At 43.0% G+C, this 24,837-nt stretch overlaps 1 protein-coding gene across 2 annotated transcripts in view; it reads right to left on the bottom strand.

Annotated features, from left to right (window-relative positions):
* Positions 1-24,837, bottom strand: part of ADAMTS13 (ADAM metallopeptidase with thrombospondin type 1 motif 13) — a 79,374-nt gene that overhangs the window by 21,209 nt on the left and 33,328 nt on the right. For both annotated transcript variants that reach the window (XM_033961957.1, XM_033961958.1), the window contains exons 14-26: positions 22,827-22,953; positions 21,916-22,064; positions 21,517-21,637; positions 21,326-21,406; positions 19,937-20,118; positions 18,473-18,608; positions 14,769-14,898; positions 13,477-13,659; positions 13,069-13,248; positions 11,993-12,182; positions 7,178-7,304; positions 5,579-5,708; positions 1,145-1,324 (exon numbers count right to left, since the gene is read on the bottom strand). In XM_033961957.1, the coding sequence (XP_033817848.1) occupies positions 1,145-1,324; positions 5,579-5,708; positions 7,178-7,304; positions 11,993-12,182; positions 13,069-13,248; positions 13,477-13,659; positions 14,769-14,898; positions 18,473-18,608; positions 19,937-20,118; positions 21,326-21,406; positions 21,517-21,637; positions 21,916-22,064; positions 22,827-22,953 (1,916 nt within the window). The remainder of the gene's footprint in view (positions 1-1,144; positions 1,325-5,578; positions 5,709-7,177; positions 7,305-11,992; positions 12,183-13,068; positions 13,249-13,476; positions 13,660-14,768; positions 14,899-18,472; positions 18,609-19,936; positions 20,119-21,325; positions 21,407-21,516; positions 21,638-21,915; positions 22,065-22,826; positions 22,954-24,837) is intronic.

The raw sequence follows: 24,837 nt of genomic DNA, 5'->3' as shown, positions 1-24,837 counted from the left end.
CTCCCTTAAGTTTCTTTACTAACGCGCCGCAAAGGTAAGGGGGAGGGAGGGAGATTCTCGGGCCGCTGAAGGGCAGTGAGGTGGCGAGAGGGAAGGGTGGATGCTGTGGGGACGGGGCAGTGAAGAAGACAGCAGGGACGGAGCGGTGAAGGGGACGGCGGGGATGGGGACGGGGCGGTGAAGGGGACGGTGGTCCGGTGACAGGGACAGATTTTTTCCCCATTCATTCTCTAGTCTGAATCAAGAGCTTTCCACAATGTAGTAAGTAAGTAAGTAAGGGAGGCAGGTGCCATCTTGGTGAGGACGTAGGCATCCATCTTCCTCTCCACCCAGCTGCTCCTTCCCCGCACCTCACTGTCACGTGTGTGCACTGCTTCTCTGCACCATTCCTGGTACAAACAACAACCCCCAACCTGCTGGCATGGCAGAGTTGGCTCTTCCTCTGATGTCACTTTTGTGGACCCATACCTAGGAAGTGACATCAGAGGAAGAGCCCACACTGGTGCGACAGTAGCTTGTGGGTTGCTCTTCACACCAGGAATGTTACAGAGGTATGGGGGGAAGGGAAGTGGTGCATGTGGCAGGAAGGGGCGGGGAAGAAGTGTGTGCAGATGGGGGGGGGGCGAAGAGGGCAGGGGAGGGGCGCCACCACCCCAGGCACCCCTTACCCTCGCTGTGCTACTGTGTTGCACTATCAAATTAAGATTTCCATCAAATTATCCTTGCAGTTGTATTTTGAAGAAGCTGCAGTCTGGCCAAAAGGGTTACAATAGTCCAGGGGTAGGCAATTACGGTCCTCAAGAGCCGCAGCCAGGTCAGGTTTTCAGGATATGCGCAATGAATATGTATGAGCTGGATTTGCATGCACTGCCTCCTTGAGATACAAGTCTATCTCATACATATTCATTGTGGATATCCTGAAAACCTGACCTGGCTGCGGCTCTCGAGGACTGGAATTGCCTACCCCTGCAATAGTCTAAGCCCAATAAACAAAAACAGACATCAAAGAGGAAGCATACTGACTGGAAGTTCCCACAATGACCTGATTCTTGGTTATTAAGCGGACATTGTGAAATAAAGTATGTATGATGGGAAACCTCCTGCATTTCTTTACTGAAGTCATTCCTTCCGGAATGGACATTACCTTGCAGGGCAGGGTTCAGCACCACAGGTCTTACTGGACACTGGCCTGGGGATCGGGCTGCAGTTTGAATGTGGAAGAGGAAGGGTTATTCCCTTGTCCTTCCTCACACAGCGGACAGCTAGCGGGATCACCCCTCCTCCACAGGTCACAGTACAAGGAGCCAACTCCTTAACCTCCCAACTGTGAAAACAAGAGTGTTAAATCTAGTCACAAAGTAACTTTCAGTGTAGCACAGAGACAAAACCAATGATAAACCCCAGCCTCTACTACTATTCATAGGCGTCAGAATGCTGGTGGCCACAGGGGACATGGCCCCCCCCACAAATTGGCGGTCAGAAGAGTTATGGCTCTCCTGCTCCCCCACCTAACTCCTCCCCAGCTATTGTCATTTTAAATCTTCGGGCAGTGGCAACAAGTGAACCTGCTGCCGTCAGCGTGTCCCAGCAGTCTTCATTCGCGAGAACAGAAAGTTGCTGCAGAATGAAGACTTCCGGGGCGTGCTGACAGCAGCAGACTCACTTGTTGCCGCTGACAGCTGCCCAAAGATTTAAAATGACAGCTGCTGGTGAGGAGGTAGGTGGGGGAGCTGGGAGCCAGAGAGAGAAGTCTAGGGTGGAGCTTTTTGGGGCCCCCCCAAACAAAAAAGTGTTCTGTTGCATATGGCTACCATAATACCTTGTGTCTGTGCAGGGAAATGGTGATATGTACACGTACAGCACAGTCAACAATGGCTTTGGGTGTATCAGCACCTGACACTGCAAAGCTCTGCCCTTCAGTGGCTGCATAAGGTTTTTCTATCACCTTGAAATTAATATACAATAGTGCTGCCCAATTCAGAGAAAAATATTTCGATTCAATTCAATTCGATTCACCCTGTTGAATCGATTTTTCGATTCGATTCGATTCACTGTTAATGACATAGCTTTTTAAGTTTAAATATTTTATTTAACCAAGGCAATATCATATCAAAAATTCCCAGCTTCCATCCCCAGCCCCCCATACTCACCAGCCCCCCTTCCGATTCCCAACTTCCATCCCCAGCCCCCAAGACTCATAAGCCCCCCTGCTGATTCTCAGCTTCCATCCCCAGCCCCCCTAATGATTTCAGCTTCCATCCCCAGCCCCCAAGACTTACCAGCCCCCCTGCTGATTCTCAGCTTTCATCCCCAGCCCCCAAGACTCACCAGCCCCCCTTCTGATTCTCAGCTTCCATCCCCAGCCCTCCTACTGATTCTGAGCTTCCATCCCCAGCCCCCAAGACTCACCAGCCTCCCTGCTGATTCTCAGCTTCCATCCCCAGCCCCCCTGCCGATTTCAGCTTCCATCCCCAGCCCCCATGCTGATTCTGAGCTTCCATCCCCAGCCCCCCTGCCGATTCTGAGCTTCCATCCCCAGCCCCCCTGCCGATTTCAGCTTCCATCCCCAGGCCCCAAGACCCACAAGCCCCCATTCCGATTCTCAGATTTCATCCCCAGCCCCCCTGCCGATTTCAGATTCCATCCCCAGCCCCCCTGCAGATTTCAGCTTCCATCCCCAGCCCCCCTGCCGATTTCAGCTTCCATCCCCAGCCCCTAAGACTCACCAGCCCCCATTCCGATTCAATTACTTAATGGACTGGATATTGTGACAAATCTAGCGCTATCCCTAGCTTTGACACAGTGGTGAAGAAGGTAGGTAGTCCCCGAGGCAGGAGAGCTGGTCAGGTTGGCCCTGCAGAATATGAAAAGCTGACTTCACTTGGACTATCCCAGGAGCTAAGAAACTACAGCTCCCAGAAGGCCAGTCTCAGCACAGGAAGCTGTGACTGAGACAGGCACAGCTGCAGAGAGTTTTCTCTCCCTTCTCACTCTGCAGCAGGGAGGGGCGAATTATAGGGGGTTAAAAGAGAGCAGCTGAGAGAGAGGGAGGAGGAGGAGGAGCCGAGGAGGCTTCAGGGTGTGCTCGGTGGAGAACCCTCTCCTCCTCCACGGAATGCTGATGAGCTGAACCCAGACTGGCAAATGTTGGACACAGAAGAGCTTACTGCTGACTCAGGGAATGAGGAAGGAACCCCAGGGGAACCCATGGAAATCCAGGAAAGTCTGGTAGGACCGGAGGAGGTGTCCATGGACATTGATAAGCAGTAAGGGGATGTGTATTGCCTGTGTCCACAGTAGTGAAACTACCCGTTATGCCAGTGATAGTTTGAAGGGGAGTTGTATGTCTCTCCCTGCTGATAATGAACTGTTAATTGCTGCTTGAAAGCTTTAGTTGTAAAGCTAGCAAATGTTTTGGCATTTTTTTTTGTTCTCTCTGCTAGCAGCCAAGCTGAGCCGAGAGCGTTCTTCCTCACAGCTATGCATAATTAATTACTTGAAATGCACGGCAGGGAGCTGTGCTGAGAGCCGGCACAGACCTTTTGAATTCTGTGCTAAAGAGGAGAATACGTTTTACAGAACTACAGTATGTGATAAGCCACGTTAGGCTGTGAAAACCAGGTGACATGCTGGCCAGGTTTCTTGTTGCACAGTTTTGGTTAAAGTTTGTTTCTGTTCTGAATTTTTCATGCCTGATGAAATGACACAGCTGCTGGAGCTGAAGCAGCTCAGTGAAAGTTTCTAAATCCAAACTGCTCTGGTGAACAGGACTGTTTATAGATGTGCTAACAAAGTCCAGAGGCTGTGGAACGATATGTTAAGATGAGACACATCCAAAAACCTGGACACTGGATTTCTGTGAAAGTTTTGCTCTGTTTGAACAGCTTGTGTTTTGCCACATAGTTTTGAGTGCTTGTTTTGAGGTCTGCTAAGCTGAAGCATTTTTCCTTTTGTTCAATGCAACCAGTGAACATAATAAAACCTTTGTTTGATTATTCTGCTATCCTGGATTTTGAGGTGTGTGTTTTCTTTTCCCTTGCCTGTTTTCTTTTGGTAATGTCAGGGAATCTGATATTATACCTTAGGCAGACGCCTAAGAAGGCCTGAAGGGTACCCTGGTTAAAAGGGTACACGTATGGACAGGAACAGTCACAGTGTTCCAGCTCACTGCCGTGAACAGGAGCTGGGCAGGTGTGACAATATTAAATCGCGGGGAAGAGAGGAGAAATAGGGGGAAAGCCAGCCAAAAATAGTATTTGCTGCTGCCGAGGTCTGCTGCATGAGGTCCGCTCGCTCGCCGATTGACTCTCCCACTACTTTCGTTTCTTCCGATGTAACTTCCGGTTTCGCAAAACCGGAAGTTACATTAGATGGGTAGAGTCATGCGACCGGCGGCATGAAAATCGTCTTGCAGCTGAATCGGTGAGTCTGGTTTTTAACAAAAATGAAACGATTCGAATCGATTCACCTGATTTGAATCGGTGAACTGATTCAAATCGTGAATCGGGCAGCACTAAAAATAACCAACTACAAAAGACAGATGATGATTCAGCAACTCCAGTAGCTGGAAACTAAGGCTAGTGCTGGACAGATTCTACAGGCTGTGTCCCACAGTTGGCAAAAGAGCAAATGAAGAGTATGTGTCCATAACTGTATATCACTTTTTCATGTGCTAGGAGCGAGGGTTCTATGCATCTGAAGGAAGCAGGAAAGATATCCTAGCAAGTTGAATACTGTTAACAATACTTTGGGTTTTATCATATATTGTTCCAAGGCTGCATCATATCTAACCATCTATATGTGGTTGGCACGATGGCAAATTGCCAACCAGTTTTTCATCAATAAATGACTATGACCTATACAGGTGCAGCTCTAGCCATCTTCTTGGGCAGACTGGATGGACTATGCAGGTCTTTATCTACCATCATTTACTGTGTTAATATTGCATGTTACTAGACTGCTGTCATTTTTTTTCCAAAAGAAGAAAGTGAATATTCAGAGTTAGTTTTCATAGGACAGTGTCATAAATATCTAGTGAGGGAAAATGACATGAGAAAGGGGATAAAAATCCTCAAATAAGGAGAGATCACCATTCCTCTCTTCCCCTCCTCTCCACATGAGCATCAGAGAACTCTAGTCTCCACTCAATTAGGGAGCACTGTGTTGTGTTTTCTTCTGCTAATATCCTGCCTCAACATTCACAGTGGATTATCTAAGCAACGTACAACAAATTCATCAGCTACTACCATAACATAAAACTTTATTTATGGATCACAGATACCTCGCGATCCTATGTGATTTACAAAAGATAAAACCAGCACATTAACTGTTGAATTTGCAATCAATTAAAACCATAATTATTTCACAAATTTACGAAACAAATAAATTTCCATTCATCTTCTAAAATGCACATAAGAGAATGACAATGAAATTAATGGTCAAATTATAAACTCCCATTTGGCCACTTGGTAGGAATGTAGATTGATTACATATCTTTTATGCATAAACAATATAAAATTCAATAAACTAGAATCAAATCAGCCAATATAGTCCAATTCTGTGTCTTGACTTCATTTACCTGGGGGGACAGGGCTCTATATTACAGGCTTCAGGCCTTGTGTCTGGCTTGGGCACCTGACCACAATGCTCCTCCAGAGTCTCTGCCCTACTGTCAAAATCCACACACACATAGTGCACTTCTGCTGTCCCTAGAAATGAAGAAAATGTGGAGTTGCTTAGGGGAGCTGCTTAGAAAAGTTTGCCATCTCTTCTTTCAGCATCATTTCACAGTTCTAGTTCAGGCTATCATCTTAGCTCAGTTAGATTATGGCAACTCAAAAAGACTACAGTTAATTCAGAACACGGCAGCCAAATTGATCTATGGCAAACAACAAATATGACCACGTTACACCCTTATTGAGATCCCTTCACTGGCTTCCTGTTTACTGGAGGATTCAATTTAAGTGTGCTACTGTTATATTTAAAATTCTGTATGGGATCTTTACCCCGTTGGTTCCTGCCTTTTTTAACTCACACAAAAACTCCAACTTTGGAATTCTCAGAAATTTAAACTTGGCTTTCCTACTGTTAAGGGAATAAAAACTATGACTAATTGTTGTCGATCCTTCTCCTTTTTATTCGTAAAAATTTGGAATGAGCTTCCCTGTATCGTCAGACTTCTCTCTCATTTATCAATTTTCCGTAAGGCACTGAAGACTTACTTATTTCAGAAATCCAATACTGACTTTCCTTCTTTAAATTAATGATTATAGACAATGAGAGTCACTGTCCAATTCCTTGTATACTTAATATTTTGTTAACCGAGTTCAGCCCTCCAGTAGGGATGAGTTGGTATATAAAACCAAAGATTAGATTGGATTGGGAGAAGAGTATAAATGTGTATACTAGAACTGCTTAAGAATTGTGAAGAATGTTTTTCTTTAGCAAACTGTTTCATAACCACTTATGTCAGAGTTAAAGGGGAAAGAGCCTCAGATCCCCGTGTGTTGTGAGATTCAACAACCACACCAGATAGGGAGGTGACCTTGAGAGGGGTATTTAGAGTGATTATTTTGTTCTCTCTCATTCCTGTATATTTTTGTGGTTGTGTATATCCCAGCTTTCCTGATATAATAACTATTCTTCTTCCATGCCTTCCCTTACAACACACCTTGAGCTCCAGGGAAGGTGGTTAATAAATTGAACATAAATATATAAATGATTAGTGTTCAAGGTGATAAAAACAATAATACTCCAATAAACAAATATGTAACATACCGTATATACTTGAATATAAACCGAGATTTTTGGGCCAAAAAATTGGTCCAAAAATGGGGGTCCCTCTTTATATTCGGGTCATCCCCCAGACCACCTGAAACCCTCCCAGACTTCCTGCAGGCTTGCCTTAGGCCGGGACAGGGCCGACACTAATAATTACCACCTTCCCTCCTTCCTCTCTCGCATACCTGTTCCCTGGTGGTCCAACGTGTATCCCGCGCTGAAATCCTGAAGATTGTAAAGGTAGTAGCCAGCGGCGCACCTGGGCCGGCACGCAGGAGCGAGCTTTTCGTGCTCCCGGCTGGCCCTGCACTGCTCCTTGATAGGCTGCCACGAGAACCGCAAATACCACTGCTTTTCTATAGAAGATCTGAAAGAAACTTATAACTTTGAGACTCACCTGTGCCACAGGTAACTGGGCATTCTCCTATCACGGGGCTCCAAACATACAAACGCGTTTTCTTCCATGCATCATCATGGAGGACATCGTGATCTTTTGGATACTCCAGAGCAGACGTGTCATTCAGCTATCATTGAATAAAGCACTCACTCATTTGGATGGCAATTTTGTAAACCATTCTGACTTATAAAGTTAGGTCATGCCTAAAAGTACACTTGCTGCAAGCTGGTGCACACCTACACAGTAGGTATGATTCTATAGTGCCCAAAAAATCAGCGCAATCTAGAACGGCATTTAGCGTGATTTTACAAAGTGCATTGTAAAATTTTTAGCCACACCCATTTAGGCCAGCTAAAACCAGGCCTAAATACCTGCGCCTAAGTTGTGCGCGGATCGGATGAATTCTATAACAATGCGCATAACTTTTAGGCATGCCCACGCCCCTCTCCTGATCATGTCCCCTTCTCAATCACACACTAGAACTGGTGCATGCTTTTTATAGAATTGCTTTCCAAGTTGCACATGTAACTTTTAATTAGTGCCAATTAGCATCAATTATGAGGTTAATTAGACCACCTTGAGTGAATTCCTTCATAAAGACAGTAAATAAAGCCTAATAAATAGATTTAGAGGAGGACAGACTTAGGGCCTGTTTTACATAGCCGCGCTAACGGCTGCAGCGCGGTAACGGCCGCGAAGCCCATAGAGATTTAAAGGGCTTCGGGGCTTTGTAAAACAGGCCCTTAATTTTTCCTTTTGGTGGGAAACTTTGGGCTCCTTTTACTAAGCTGCGCTAGCGGTTTTAGCACGCGCGCTACACGCTAACGCCTCCATAGAGCTGGCGTTAGTATTTTCTATGTAGCGCAGGGGTTAGCGCACGCTAATCTTCAGTGAACGCTAAAAACGCTAGCGCACCTTAGTAAAAGGAGCCCTTTATGTTTATGTTATAAATATGAAAAAATGAATTCAGAAATATCGTGTCATAACAAACTATTTAAATTAACATGGGGGTCCATTGACGAATTTTGTTAACTCTGATTAGTTGGATTATGCCTTTATTTCCTATTTGATTTGCACATCCAGGGAGGGGGGAAGGAGGGGGGTATAATATATTTTGATCGAATGCAAGTGCTGTTTATGATATTAATCGTATGCATAATTTAAAGCATAATTTGCTTTTGTTCTCGAATTAGGGAGGGAGGGAGGGAGGGGGGAAATATTCTGTAGTATTCTTTGATCGATTGTAAGTGCTGTCTATGACGTTAATTGTATGTATATATTTAATGCACTGTTCTCAAATTGAAAATTAATAAAGATTTATAAAAAAAGAAAAAAATATTCTGAACCAAATTGTGCCTCTGAACCCAGCCCCCTAGAAATTTTTATAAGGGCGACTAAGATAAAATGAGGAAAATGGTTAAAAAGAAGCTAAAAGGATCAGTTGCAAAGGTTAGGCGTGGATGTTATTTAAAAATACAATCGTGGAAGCCCAGACCAGATGTATTCCAGGTATCAGAAAAGCTGGAAAAAAGAGGAAACAAGAGCCAGCGAGGTTAAAAGGTGAAGTGAAAGAGGTATTAGAGCCAAAAAAAACATCCTTTAAAGAATGAAAAAAGGATGTGAATGAAAAAAATAAGAAGAAACACAAACAAGTTAGATGCAAAGCATTCATAAAGACAGTTAAGAAAGAATATGAAGAGAAACTTGCAAAAGAGGCAAAAACTCAGCAATTTTTTTAGGTACATCAGAAGCAGAAAACCTGTGAGGGAATCTGTGGGATCGTTGGATGATCAAGGAGCAAAAGGGGCACTCAGGGAGGATAAGGCCATAGCGTAAAGACTGAATGAATTCTTTGCTTCAGTCTTTAAGGAAGAAGATTTAAGAGATCTACCTGAACTGAAGGGGTGCATCCTGCCCCCTCTCTGCAGGCTCTCCCCCCCCCTCTCAAGAAGGGCAGAGAATGTCGGTGGGGTACATGGAGTCACCCAACCAGTTAAGTGAGCAGCACATGAACCTGCGAACCACCAGCGTGCACATGGTGACATGTGCGCACAATGCAAGCAACACGGAAACCTCGAGCGCCGGATCCAATCAGTGGGCGCACAATTCATAAGGATCCAGTGTATTCATCCTTCTCCTGCATCCAGTCGTTTCTTTAGATGATTCAGGCATCTTCAAGGTGATGAGTAGAAAAGTTGTAATGGAGAGCTGTAGAAAATCCAACCGATGGGAACGGGCGGAAACTAAAGACTGGGGATTAGGGGGAAGCAGGGGGAAATGGGTAGGGCTCAGGCATGCCCAATGGGGCCCGGGCACCGCACGTGCTCAGAGAGAGAAAAAAAAAATCTCTCTGAGCTATTGGAGAGCTTATCCGCAAATTGGGAGCTGTTGGGACAACACCCATATGTGGCTGACTAATCCTGCTTGTACTAGGAGAATGATAAATCACAAGGACTGGATGGTATACATCCCAGGGAACTAAAAGAACTCAAACATGAGATTGCTGACCTGCTGTTAGTGATCTGTAACCTGTCACTAAAATTGTCTGTAGTACCTTTTACACCGATTTTTAAAAAGGGCTCCAGGGGAGATCCGGAAAATTACAGATCAGTAAGCCTCACTTCAGTGCTGGGCAAAATGGTAGAAATAATGATAAAAAATAAAATTGTGGAACACGTAGACAAACATGATTTAATGAGATGGAGTCAGCATGGGTTCAGCCAAGGGAGATCTTGCCTCACAAATTTGCTTGATTTCTTTGAAGGTGTGAATAAACATGTAGATAAAGATGATCCGGTTGCAATAATATATCTAGATTTTCAGAAAGCTTTTGATAAAGTTCCTCACAAGAGACTCCTGAGAAAATTAAAGTGTCATGGGATAGGTGGCAAATTTCAGTTGTGAATTAGGAATTGGTTATCGGATAAAAAACAGAGGGTAGGGTTAAATGGTCATTTTTATCAATGGAGGAGAGTAAACAGTGGAGTGCCGCAGGGGTCTGTACTAGGACCGGTGCTAAAGTATTTAACATATATAAATGATCTAGAAATTGGAATGACGAGTGAGGTGATTAAATTTGCAGATGACACTAAACTGTTCAAAGTTGTTAAAACGCATGCAGATTGTGAAAAATTGCAGGCGGACCTTAGGAAATTGGAAGACTGGGCATCCAATGCCAATAGCTATTCAGACCAGTTCCTTTAACTATTTAAATATATATCTAATCCTAACTAATAGTACTCTCTCCACTCGACCTACTAGATGTTATCTTATTTTTTAATTAACTGTAAACCGAATCGAGTTCCTTCAGGAAATGATTCGGTAGATAAATTGAAGACTAGGGGCTCCTTTTACTAAGCTGTACTAGCAGTTTTAGCACGCACGCTAGACGCTAATGCCACCATTGAGCTGGTGTTAGTTTTTGGCGCGTAGCATGGGGTTAGCGCACGCGGCAATATAGCGCATGCTAAAAACGCTAGCGCACCTTAGTAAAAGGAGCCTTAGATTAGATTAGATTAGATTAGAAGAATAACCTGAATCACAGTTACTGGATGCTAGGGCCAACCTTGGGGACTAGCATCCAAGAAAAGAATCTAGGTATCATCGTAGACAATACGATTAAACCTTCCACCCAATGTGCGGCAGCGGCCAAAAAGCAAACAGGATGCTAGGAATTATTTAAAAAGGGATGGTTAACAAGACTAAGAATATTATAATGCTCCTGTGTCACTCCATGGTGCGACCTCATCTGGAGTATTGCGTTCAATTCTGGTCTCCTTATCTCAAGAAAGATATAGTGGCGCTAGAAAAGGTTCAAAGAAGAGCGACCAAGATGGTAAAGGAGATGGAACTCCTCTCATATGAGGAAAGACTAAAATGGTTAGGGCTCTTCAGCTTGGAAAAGAGACGGCTGAGGGGAGATATGATTGAAGTCTACAAAATCCTGAGTGGAATAGAATGGGTACAAGTGGATTGATTTTTCACTCTGTCAAAAATTACAAAGACTATGGGACACTCGATGAAGTTACAGAGAAATACTTTTAAAACCAATAGGAGGGAAAAAAAAATCACTCAGAGAATAGTTAAGCTCTGGAACCCGTTGCCAGAGGATGTGGTACAAGCGGATAGCATAGATGGTTTTAAGAAAGGTTTGGACAAGTTCCTGGAAGGAAAGTCCTTGGGTTTTGGCCAAGTGCTAGTGACCTGGATTGGCCACCGTGAGAACAGGCTACTGGGTTTGATGGAACATTGGTCTGACCCAGTAAGGCTATTTTTATGTTCTTATGTCTCTGTCTCCGCCACCTCTTCCGGGAGACTGTTCCACGCATCTACCACCCTTTCAGTAAAAAAAGTATTTCCTTAGATTACGCCTGAGCCTATCACCTCTTAACTTCATTCTATGCCCTCTCATTCTAGAGCTGAAGACTGGCATTTAACCAGCTAGCTGCTGACTCTGGCCCAGAATGTCCCCAAAATAGTTGGTTTCAGTTTGGACACTAACCAGGCATTTTTAGCAGCACTATCTGGTTAAGTGCCACTGACAATGACCAGTTAGCCCTGGACAGGCAATTTTATTTATTTATTTAATTAGTTTTCTATCCCATTGTCCCCAAAGAGCGCAGAACAGGTATTAAACGACCAGGAGCCTGTCCTGGCCATTTAAATCATTTGAATATCAGGCCCAATGTTTCCAATTCACTAATATCTTTGGGACACATCTTAAAAGATGTCCAATGACAATACCACTTTAGTGCCTCTGGAAGGACAGCAGGCTAGATCACTGAGAAGAGGAAATTAACAAGGCAGGCCACTTACCACATGCCATCCCAAAGGGCAGATATTCACCAGACACTGTACCAGGCTCGGTGGCTTTTCTTCATCTGTGCACTGCTCATCCCCCAGCACGGTCTCTGACCCAGCATGACTCTCAACACAAGTTACACTCCGTAGAGCAACCCCAAATCCACAGACAGCAGAGCAAGCTCCTGGCCCAGACAGCTTCCACCTACACAAGGCACATTTATCAGCAGTTCACAAAGGCATATAAAAGAGCCTCTCAATGTGCAGAGAGAGGCATAGGCCATATCCAACTTTAAGTATAATTTGCTACTACTTGGAATCAGTTTAGTGCATATTTAGACATGGCTGCCCTTTACAGCTAATAGTAACTTGCCCAGGGTCACAAGGAGCATTTGAACCCACAATCTCAGGGTGCCAAGGCTATAGCTCTAACCACTGCAGCACACACTCCCAGACTTGTGTCATCCAGATTGCACATTTCACAGCCTGAGATGAGACTTATAAGATCATGAAGGGCATAGAGAGAGTAGAGAGGGACAGATTCTTCAAACTTTCGAATAATAAAAGAACAAGAGGGCATTCAGAAAAGTTGAAAGGGGACAGATTCAAAACGAATGCTAGGAAGTTCTTCTTTACCCAACGTGTGGTGGATACCTGGAATGCGCTACCAGAGAGCGTAATAGGGCAGAGTATGATACTGGGGTTCAAGAAAGGATTGGACAATTTCCTGCTGGAAAAGGGGATAGAGGGGTATAGATAGAGGATTACTGCACAGGTCCTAGACCTGTTGGGCCGCCGCGTGACAGCAACTGAAAGGAAATAGGGGTTAATTAGAGTTTATCCACAACCATGATACTATGTTTGTTTCATAAACTTAATTACTGATACAATTTCTTTTTTGTATATCTCTCTCTTCCAATAAAATGGACTATGTTATTATATTATGGATGGTGAAGATGTAGGAATTTTTCTTTTCTTGTATAGTTTCCTGTTTCTTCTGTTGGAATATAATGTTTATAAAACTTCCCAAGGAAAAAAAAAAAGTTTCTGCTTTATCCCCCCCCCCCCCCCCCAGCTGTGTCCACCCCTACCTTGGAGGACAAGGCTGCTGGTTGCAAGGTATCAAACTTTCAGGTCTCTGGAGTTCACCACATGCCTCGTCTGGTAGGATTTCTTCCTCCTTCAGATGCTCACGAATGCAATGGACAGTTCTAAGCAGAACTCCTCCTCCACAGGATATAGTGCAGGGGGTTCTCACGCTGGCTCTCCATCTGCCATGGGTAAAGGGGGAACTGTCTTATCATGTCACCATGTCCCAAAACTGCTGAAGAAGGTCTTTGGTTCCTTGATCAACATTTTGTTATAGACACAATGAAAGAGAAAGAGACAGAGGTAGAAACAGAAAGGAAATGGAGAAAGATGAAAAGGTTGACAGAAAGAAGAGAAAAGAGAGAGACAAAGGAAGGCTGATCCTGATCTCAGCAAATTTCTCTCTGTACCTCACAGGGCAGGGTCCAGGACTGCACTCCTCTGTGAATGCAGGTTTTAGAGAAGAGTCTTCACAGTTTAAGTCAGGGAGAGTCAAAAGGGAACCTCGCTCTTCCTTCACACAACGTACAATTCGTTCTTTCATGCCGCTCCCACATGTGACACTGCATGGGCCAAAGTCTCCCATCTTCCAGCTGAGGAAAAAAGTATAAGAAAATGAATTCATCATTGGCTGGACAAAAACAGATTGGCCCTCAATATCAAAAAAACAAATATCATGCTTTTTCCTTGGAAGGAAAGTTTTTCTTTAGTTACTCCTATTTTGATTCAAAATATTCCTCTTCAATCTGTTAAAAATACTAAAATTCTAGGAGTAATTTTTGATAATAAACTTAATTATCATGATCACATTAGTAGTATTGTTAAAACTACCTTCTATAGGTTGCGGAAAATTCGATCTATTTCTAAATTTCTCTGTCCCAAAGCACTTAATATTCTTATCCACTCTCTGGTGATGTGTAAAATCGATTATTGCAATTCATTATTTACAGGAATTGCTTTACAAGAAATTAAACGATTACAAATTATTCAAAATGCTTCTATTAAATTAATAACAAAATCTAAAAAATTTGATCATGTGACACCACTCCTTAAAAAGGTTCATTGGCTCCCAGTCATTCATAGAATTACGCATAAATTATGTACAATTATTTTTAAAACATTAGAAAATAAGACTCCAGCATTTTTATTTAGGTTGCTTATCCCATATTCAGTTAAAAGAACCTTACGATCTAGTGAACGGAACCTTTTATCAATTCCTTCACTAAAAATTATTAGTACAAGAAGACAATTTATCTTTTCATGTACAGCTCCCCAGATTTGGAATGCGCTTCCCATGTTTTTACGGGAGGAGAAGGTATTTGGGAAATTTAAAAGCGAATTTAAAACCTTTTTATTTAAAGATGCATTTGCTACTTAATTAAATTTTATCATAGAGTGTTATTTTATTATTTTATTTTTTATTTCTTTTTTTCTCTTCCCAGTTTCCTTTTGTATTTACCATGTATGTCCTTTCTTTACTATAAAAAATGGATTTCATCCCCTCTTTCCTTTTGTTTATATTATAATTAATTAAGTGTATGTAATGTTTTTGTCTCCTTATGTATGCATATTTTATTGTACATCGCTTAGAAAGCAGATTAAGCGATTGAACAAATCAATTAATAAACTTGAAACTTGAAACTTGAATTACACTAGAAACTGACCATCTGTGCTGGGCATAAGCAGGCTTAGCAGTACTCACATGGGAGGGCAGGGTACCTTGACACAAGGTTCCATCCTTGCGAGAGGCTGCACAGAGTCAGAGCAGAATTCACTGTTTGCTGGACCATTCATAACTTGGTCCAGACAGGTGTAATCAACTACCCGTACTCCTGATATAAAAACCAGAAAAAGAAAGGGAGAAAACAGGAACGATGTATCATTCTTTGCATCCTACAATCAGCTTCTTTCCCTGTAATTGAAATGACTCCCCCTCCCCCTTCTTTGGATAATCCTATTCAGTTTTCCAAGGCTCCATCATGCCAAGTAGGACAGAAACTTCTTGTGAACTGAATGCTCAAGCAGTACTATGACTGCTGTGGTGTGAGGACCTGCCAAACCCAGAAATCTGCTGTGGTCAAAAAAGGTAACTCAGAAGTAACCGTAAATTTGCAGATTTCCGCACAGAATTTTGGCTCCACGGTTAAAAGTAAATTGCACATGTCTGGGCATGAAAAAATATCTATCCTGACCAAAGGAAAGGAATTTTAGCTCCCAAAGGCTTGTCAAAAATGCTTTAGTTTTATACATTCAAGTGGGCTAACAGGGTAATCGCTCTACTTTAAACCAAGGTCAAAATTTGCTGATAAACTTTGCAGGTCAGCATAGGACTTTAGATGCCTAGACACAGATTCCAAGAGGTCGGTGGACATATTTAGATGCACATGACCTCCTAGCAAAATCTTTTTATGCTAAGTTCATTTTAATAACACATTCAGCATACCATATACGGTACAACTTGAGGCTGACAGTTCAGCTTGCACATATGGGTTTATCCAGGTATTTCCTTTATTTATTACTGTATTTATTCATCTATCTATTAGGACTTCACTTATCTCCCCCTATGATCCCCCCCACCATAAGCTCCGCTCAGCTTGCAAGTCCCTCCAATCTGTACCCTTCTCTTCAACTGCCAGCTCAAGACTCCGTCCCTTCTGCCTTGCTGCACCATATGCTTGGAACAAGCTGCCCGAATCCCTATGGCAGGCTCCATCTCTGGCAGTGTTCAAGGCCCAGTTAAATGCCCACCTCTTTGAGAATGCTTTCAACTCCTAACTCCTCACACCTTCGGTTCTGCATCCCCCAACCCTATATGTCATGTCTGACTGTCCAAGTTAGATTGTAAGCTCTTTGAGCAGGGACTTTCTATAAATGTCAACATGTACAGCACTGTGTACACCTTTCAGTGCTTTGTAAGTGATAAGTAGTAGTAGTAGTAGGCCTTATTTCCTTGTTTTTGCAGAAATTCACCCAAGCTGGTGTAAGCAAGAATAAGCTGAACATAGGTAATAAGACAATTATAAGAGTAAACCTATTTAAATAAAAAATATTATGGCATAGTATGCTGCTTACAATGCCAACACAATACACATTAAAATGTCTTAATAGCATAGATGTAAGTAGTGGATCGATTTTTCATTCTGTCAAAAATTAAAAAGATTAGGGGACACTTGATGAAGTTACAGGGAAATACTCTTAAACCCAATAGGAGGAGATTTTTTTTCACTCAGAGAATAGTTAAGCTCAGGAACGCGTTGCCAGAGCATGTGGTAAGAGCGGTAGCGTAGCTGGTTTTAAGAAAGGTTTGGACAAATTCCTGGAGGAAAAGTCCATAGTCTGTTATTGAGAAAGACATGGGGAAGCCACTGCTTGCCCTGTATCAGTAGCATGGAATATTGCTACACCTTGGGTTTTGGCCAGGTACTAGTGACCTGGTTTGGCCCCCGTGAGAACGGGTTACTGGGCTTGATGGACCATAGGTCTGACCCAGTAAGGCTAGTCTTATGTTCTTAATATAGATAATATGGTCAAATATATTTTATTGAGCAATCAAGAAAACAACAGAATAACACAAGAAGTACAAAACCAGCTCAAAAGTTTGAAATATCCCCCCAAAAACCTCCCCCCCAAACCCCAACCAAAACACCCCCCCCCCCCCCCATTCCCACCCCTGGGTCCTCCTTCCAAACACAAAGGAACAAAGAATCAAAATAGCAAGTTATACATGAAAGGAACAAAAGGATAATTACAAACAAAACTCAATTAAGTATCTGGCTATGAGCCAGAGGGGTCAAAGTAGTCCAGAAAGGTTCCCAAGTAGTCTGGAAAAGACGGCCCTGGCGAGATGACAAATCGGACACATCCCGTCACTCCCACATCAAGAGAGAAATCATGCGACTCCTCCAAAGGGAATAGTCCGGAGTCTCAGCTTCAAACCATTTCAGCAAGATGCATTTCAAAGCAATCAGGATAGACCACTTGAGGAAAGCTGCAACTCCTTTGGAACGTGGAAAGTAGTGAGGAATAGTCCCAAACAAAAGCAAAGGTGAGCTGCAGATGGTAACATGCCAAAGATTCTCCACAAAAGCAAAGATAGCAGTCCAAAAATGCTGTACCTGAGGACAAGTCCAAAACATGTGTCCCAAACTGGCTTCCGGAGCCTGACAACGAAGGCAGGCTGCGTTTAAACGAAAGTGAGCCAAATAGGCCCTTTTAGGAGAGACATATAAATGAAAAATCAATTTAAAATGTTGTTCCCAAAAGGTGATATATTTACGAAATGCTGGCAGACGTCGGACAGACTGAAGAAGTATGTCTGAAGGCAAGTCTACAGCAAGATCACAAGACCAAGCATCTCGTAGCCGAGAATGGTCAAACAAAGGGCATTCATCTTTCAAGTGGCGATGATGGAACTTGAGGGGGACCGGCTCCTGTGAACCAATGGTAAAGGCCGTGGACAACGACTCTTGGCAGGAGGCCTGCAAGGAGCTAGGAGGTAAGGAAGAAATGTAATGGTGAATTTGCATATAAGCAAAAAAGTCAGAAGGGGGAAGATCAAATTCTGTTTGCAATTGAGCAAAAGATTTAGGGGTACCATCATCATTAACCAAGTGAAATAGATAGTGAATGCCCTTCGTTTCCCACCGAACAAAACTCGGCCCATCAATCCCAGGCAGGAAAGAACCATTAAAGCGAAGAGGTAGAAAGGGAGAAACAGAGGAAGAAAGAGTGTGAAATTTACAGACCCAACGCCAAACCTTCTTCAAGGGTCGATGCAATACTTTCAGAGAAAGAGACTCAGGTGTAATAGAAGGGACAGAATGTCCCTGCACCATTCCTGCAAGCTCTGTCCTCATCAGCACAAGCCTCAGACACTTTAAAATCCTAAGTAGCAACATTCTAGAGCTCAGATTGTGATGTCATAATGCCTCATTCCACCAATGCCTAAGCTCTGTCCTCATCTACACAAGCCTCATACACTTTAAAATCAGAAGTAGCAACATTCTAGAGCTCAGATTGTGATGTCATAATGCCTCATTCCACCAATGCCTAAGCTCTGTCCTCATCTGCACAAGCCTCAAACGCTTTAAAATCATAAGTGTTCGAGGCTTATGCGGTTAAGGCAGAGTTTACAGGAATGGGGCAGGGACAGGGACAAAACTTGCGGGGATGGGACAGGGAAAAATTTGTCCCCATGTCATTCTCTAATTTAGGGTTTATAATGTCTTAATGTTTGAGAAATGTGTAAGTATTTTAGATATGATTTTGTTTTGGAAGTTGTGAATGTAATTTTATAAACCACTATGAAATGACAATGGTTAGTATAAGCAATATAGAAATTTTTAATAAAGATAAAAATAAAGAAATATGGCTAATCAATTTTCAGCTGGTGTTGGTCATTCTCACCTTCTCCACAGCTCACAGAGCAGGTCCTGGGTACAGGTGCCCAGATGTAAGTTTGTCTTTCCACTGGGGTGAAAAAGCTGAAGGTGATGTCAGGATTGGTGATATCTCCATACTCTCTTCCATACTTCCTGTAGACCTTGGAGGAAAGGGAGGAGAAATGAGAAGCAGAAAGATCCTGGTATGGTTGAAGTATCTGAGGAACAACCTCATGACCAACAGGCATGTTTTATTCAATTGTTGATGATCTCAAAACAGCCTGAGGCAGGGAGTGAGATGCAGATAATGAACAATGCAAAAAGGCAAGCCATAACTACAAATTCTAGCCAAAGGGATTTCAAACCAAATCAATAGAACACTAAAGGCCAGATATTTGAAAGTTCCAGTTAAATTTCCATACTATGCTGCAGTCCTGGTCATTTTATTTATTGGGAAATGGCGGGTGATGCTTTAAAAAGTTTGCATGCAAATGAGGAGCATGAAAATTTGTAAATGCTTCATTGTAGAAAGCGGCTCCTACATGCACAGAATAGCTCCCAGAAAAAGGCAATAATGTCGTACATGTCAGGAAAAGCAACATCATAAGCATGCATTATTGTTGCATATTGTTGGCATGTACTATTGGCGCACATCATAGACATCAATAACCATAAGATGTGTCCGTTGACACAATTGTTGGGAGGAAGGCTGCCAATAAACCTTGCAAATGTGAGAATGCAAGATAACAATTCCTGGAGATGATTATACGTAACAATTGCCTTTTTTTAAATCTACCTCAGTGGGATACATATATGTATCTGGAGAAGCATTCCCCACCCAGGAAAGTAGTTGTATATATCTGTCTACTACTAAAGCAGAGAAAAATAAAAATAAAAGAATGCTTTTTTTGAGCTACTGAACCATCTCATACTACTGCCACCTCCAGACCTGCCAGGATACACGTTTTTAACACATGTGCATCATGCACGCTTTTATCACACAAACATGAGTCACACGTTTAACACACGCTCATAAGTTGAGTTCAATGCTACCAGCATCTCCAGATCTGATGGAAATTGTGAAGCGTTAAAGGTCTCTGTTTCATTTTGTGCATCACACTGCAGTGTCTGATCATCGCCTGGAGTACTCATTTTAATAATAATGAGCTCATTATAATACATTTAAATACTATTCTCAGACGCTGCTATGGGGAATGGAAAAGACATCGCAGAGTCTTTTTGTATATTAGATGATGAAATGTTCACATGCTAGACCAGGTTTAAATATATTAAATCACACTTTAAAGGTATGGTAAGTTTTGAGCATTGGGGCCTATGTGAAAAGATACTGCTCTGTGTATCATCCCAGCACTTACAGTAGCTTAGCCTCACCCATTTTATTCTTTCATGTCACTGAACTTTTTGATCTCCTAACCATTCTGCCCTCCAAAGCTAGCTTTATCATGCCCATTCAGTCTCCCTACCTTACCTGTAACTCTATGTCCTCTAAAGTTGGTCCATTGATGCAAATCTTCTCCATCTCAGGCAAGTTATCCTTGGTTAGAAAGACTCTGTACTCAATCCATATATCCTCCAAGATGGAGGGATAGGTGATGTTCAAGGAAATGCTTCCCTTCCCGGCTACCACATACAGACCTTTCTCTTTTACCGCTGGAAGAAATCATGAAAAGAATGGAGAGACAGAGGTTAATCATGAGATCTTTACTATTGAACACTAGGTGCCTCAGCACAGTGAGAAATGCTTTGGTCTCTTTCTTCCATCAATGTCTCCACTCTCATTCTCAGTTCCACAAAAAAATTGCTGTCCTTCCCTGACATGCCCGCTGTGTGTAGCAAAGGCTGAAGGATGGAATAGAAATGACTGAGCCTACAGATACATTGTAATCATTCAGAACCAAAATGTCAATGAACTATGGCTCCTATACCAGTGGTTCCCAACCCTGTCCCGGAGGACTACCAGCCAGTCAGGTTTTCAGGATAGCCTTAATGAATATGCATGGGGCAGATTTGCATGCCTGTCACCTCCATTATATGCAAAACTCTCCCTAGGGTTATCCTGAAAACCCGACTGGCTGATGGTCCTCCAGGACAGGGCTGGTAACCACTGTCCTAGACAATGTGATTTCACTTAGAGAACTTCTTTTAAATTTCAAATCCCTTAGCTTCCTTCTAGTTCTTTAGATATTTCACAACTTCTGACATACTACCAATCGCCATAATTTTTAACTGGTTTATTTCCCCCCATCTCTGGGCACAAAATGAGCCCAACCTGCCAGCATTACATTACATTACATTACATTACACTGTGCTTGTTAACCGCGTAACCACAAATTCAACGCAGTTTACAAAAGACTATTAGCGATAAGCATAGCACAAATGAATTAATCAGATACTTGGAAAAATAGATGTCTTCAGCTGTGTTCTAAAATGTTTATAAGAATAAGCTGTGAGCAATAACGCTCAAAATTCTTTGTTGTGAGAGGCTGTTTGGTATGCTAGTGTATGATCAAGACATTTTTTACTTCTACAGCCTTGGACAGAAGGAAAATTAAACAAAAGATGAGTTTTACTGCTGTGTTTATATGAAGCTAAGGAAAATCTATTGACCAAATAAGGAGGAGCTGATCCATACAGTACTTTGTAGCAAAAACAACCCAGCTTAAACAGTACCCAAGCTTCCATAGGAAGCCAATGTAATTCACAGTATTAGGATGTGAGATGATCATATTTCTTCAGGTAGACTTCTAAGCATTCCTTATAAGTATTTGAATGTCCTCATCCAATTTGTGTAAGGTGAGTGGCCATTCAGTGAGAAAGTCTTATGAGAAATACACTGGTGAAGTTCCCTAACACTCACCCAAGTGTGTGAAGAGAGGTTTCCGGTTGATGACCTGAATAGTGGTGGCACCAGGAGGGATAGTTAGGAAGGTCTCATACTCTGGATAAAAAAAACAACAACAGAAAGCAGGCTCAGAGACGGTCTTGTAAAGTTATCTGGTGTTAGAAATAGTCTGGAGAGAAGACAGCAGGCAGAAGTTTGGAACTTACCTCTCACAGATCCTTCTGTGAAAGAACCAGTTTTCGGAGCACATGTTTTGTTGTCTCCCCCACAGACCATGCATTGGTCCATTATCTTCCCAGAATGCATCCTGCCATCACATCCAAACTCCTACAGAGAGCAATCAGGCAAGAGAGAACATTAAAGCTGAACAGCAAAGACAGCACTGTAAGCAGATACTGACAGTACAGGTGCACCCTATCCCTTCCCATACCAGTCCCAGGGTAAGGGATGCCTTCTCCTCTTTCATCCCAGTTCCACTTAAAATATAGACTCTAGCATAGGATGCCCTAGCACCAAACCAGGTGATACACTGTCCCCTCTCATTCTAGCTCCCCCAGTAATGTTGACCCAAAAGCCCAAGCTGTCCTGTGATATGCCAGTTTCACCTGGCATCTTCCTGCAATGCAGAGATTAAAGGTAGTGCCTTTGTCTTCCTGGTTCTGCTGGCACCTTGTACCATCCAGGAAGCTGTCGCCTCGGCTCACCATGAAGTTACTGCCCTTAGCTCGACACATATATCTACACATGGCATCTCCTGGAGCAGAAAAAGGAGGGCACAGAATGCAGTGATTAATCTTCCAAGACCATGACCTTATCCCAAATGTGAGCATGCTGTAACACTAATGAGCGTTCAGGATATCTGCAGTACAAACATATACAGGCATGACCAAAGGTTATTTTTTATTTTATTCTTCCATTTATTTAATACATTTCTATCCCATATTATCTATAATAAAATCTAAGTGGGTTACAGAAGCATTCATAAATTTCAAGAGATACAACCAACAACAATCTCAAAACTATTTAAGACAAAGTTAAACTTCAAACACAAAATTTAACAAATCAACTCAAAGCATAACTGTAAATTATTATGTGACAGCTGCCTCTGGGGTCAATAGTTATTCTGAGCCATCCAATTGCATCCCAAAGGCAATTGGGTGAACATACTGCCTCAAGCACTAACATCATTAGTTTAAATATTTCAATATTGTTTTGAAATGCTGCATGCATGGAAAGATTTAATGGGCTTTTACTGTAAATTTAATGCCTGCTGTCCCCAGATGCTGATCTTCCACTTTCTTAAAAAAATAAAAAAAATAGCAACACAAAGCAGACATCCAAAATGTCACTGCAACACTGATATGTAACATGGCACATCACTGTCCCACAACTCCCCTTGCTGGTCAGAATTATGTTGACAGTTACTGACTGGTACTGCCCTAAGGGAAGGGGACAGGAGTGTCTCAGGAAGGTACAGTAGATCTGCTACTAACTCTCTTTTATGATAGCTGCTTACCACTGGTGTAGGTGGCAGCAGAGGTCCACTGATAGAAGGATGGTACCCCTGGGGTGATGGACAGTGCCTGGCTGTCAGTAGCTGCACATTGCTCCGTCATGAAATCTGCCTGTGTTGATGAACAAGCCTTAAGGAAACACATGAACAGACAGCTGTGATTTTACATGCTGGGTCACTGTAAGGTCAATATTGCAACAGTCACTCCCAAAAAGTCCTCATATACCCCAAGCATCATGTACTCTTTTGTCTATTTGATGTCTGAAAATCATGAGGGTATGAATCCCCACCAGTGGTGTAGCAAGGGAAGATGGAGAGCATTACACACCCCCCCCTCCTTAGTACTTCTTAAATCAGGGATGTCAAACTCAAATCACATAAGGGGCCGAAATCTAAAACACAGGCTAAGTTGTGGGCTGGATTTTTTATTAAGACACTTACCCCTTCCTGTGTTGACGCACAGCATGGGCCTCAGCACCGGTGGTGGCTCTGATGCTCACAGGACTTCTGTGAGCGTTGGATCAATCGGCGGCGCCAAAACCCACACTGCGCGCCAGCAAAGGAAGGGGTTAGTTTTAGTAGAAGTATAGGGATACAAGCTCTCCAACCGCACGCCGGCTACAAAATAAAAAGACTTTTCCTCTCTTTTAGGTCCTAGTTCACGCTTGCTGTCTAACACCAGCTCTGGCAGGATACACATTTCAAATTTGACATATTGTAATCACAAAATAGAAAATAAAATTATTTTTTCTACCTTTTGTTGTCTGGCCATTTTGCTTTTAGTCCCAGTTTCTCTTTCTGATTTTGTCTATCTTCTAATTCTCTTTCCAGTGTCTGCTGTCCATTTTTTTCTCCTCTTCTCTCTTGCTCCAGTCCCTGTCCCCAACATATTGATTTTTCCCTTTCAACTTTTGTTCTTTTTTTTTTTTCTGCCTCTGTCCACTCAAATCTTGCCCTCTCTCTCATCCTTCTCCTTTTTAAATTTTCAGCTACCTATCAATTTTCCATCTTCTCTTATTCTGTAGCTCTCCCATTTCCCATCACACTCCTTTCCTAGCCTCCTATTTCCTTCTCTCTCTCCTTCTCTCTCCTCTTGGTCCAACATTTTGTTCCCTCTCTTTTCTGTTGTCCTTCTTCCCTCCCCCCTTGATGCTGAACAATGAAATGGAAGGGAAAAAAAAGAGATGCTGCATCTCTCGCTCTCTTCCACCCCCAGGCCTAACATTTCTCCCTCCCTTCCATCTCCAGATCCAACTTCTCTCCCTTTTTCTTCCCAACTGCCCCCCATCCCATCTCTTCCCCTTTCTGCCTGCCTCTCTCCCTCCCTCCCTCCAGGTCCACATTTCTCCCTTTCTTTTCCCAACGGTTCTCCCTTGAAGTATCTTTTTCCCGCTTCCTCCACACTACCCCAGGTCCAATCTTTCTCCTTTCATTTCGCTCTCCTCACAGCCCGGCATGTCTTTCCCTCTGGCGCCAGTCCGATGCCACCAAGCCGAGGAATCTGCCGACCTCAGCGATTTGGAAGGGTTGTATGTGGCTCCTCCTCCTGCTTTTCACCTGCTGCGGTCTGTCTCCAATGATGCGAAACTTCCTGTTTCCGCCCGGGTGGACTGCGGCAGACGGAAGGCAGGAGGGGGAGCCAGGAACAACATTGCCGAATTGCTGCTGAAGCCGGCAAACTTTCCGGCATAACGGCAACATCGGACCAGCGTGGGAGGGAGGACACGCTGGGCTCTGAGAAGGAGAAGTTCAAGAGCATTGCTGCGGGCCAGATAAAAAGGCTAGGCGGGCCGGATTCAGCCCGCGGGCCTTGTGTTTGTCACATGTGTCTTGAATAATTCTTTTCTTCACCAGCAGCTAGCAGAGACTCCTACCCACAAACAGGAAGCTTCATCAGAGGGAAGGCACTAGTGTACCTTGAGCAAATGGGTAGGAGTCCCTGCACTCTGCTAGCAAAGAAGAGAAACATACAACCAGAGGTATTGGGGAGGGGTGCAGTTAAAAGACCCTCCAA

The sequence above is a fragment of the Geotrypetes seraphini genome, chromosome 10 (assembly GCF_902459505.1).
Source record: "Geotrypetes seraphini chromosome 10, aGeoSer1.1, whole genome shotgun sequence".
NCBI lineage: Eukaryota > Metazoa > Chordata > Amphibia > Gymnophiona > Dermophiidae > Geotrypetes > Geotrypetes seraphini.
Note: the sequence above shows the minus strand (reverse complement) of the source record. Positions and strands in the feature narration are given on the sequence as shown.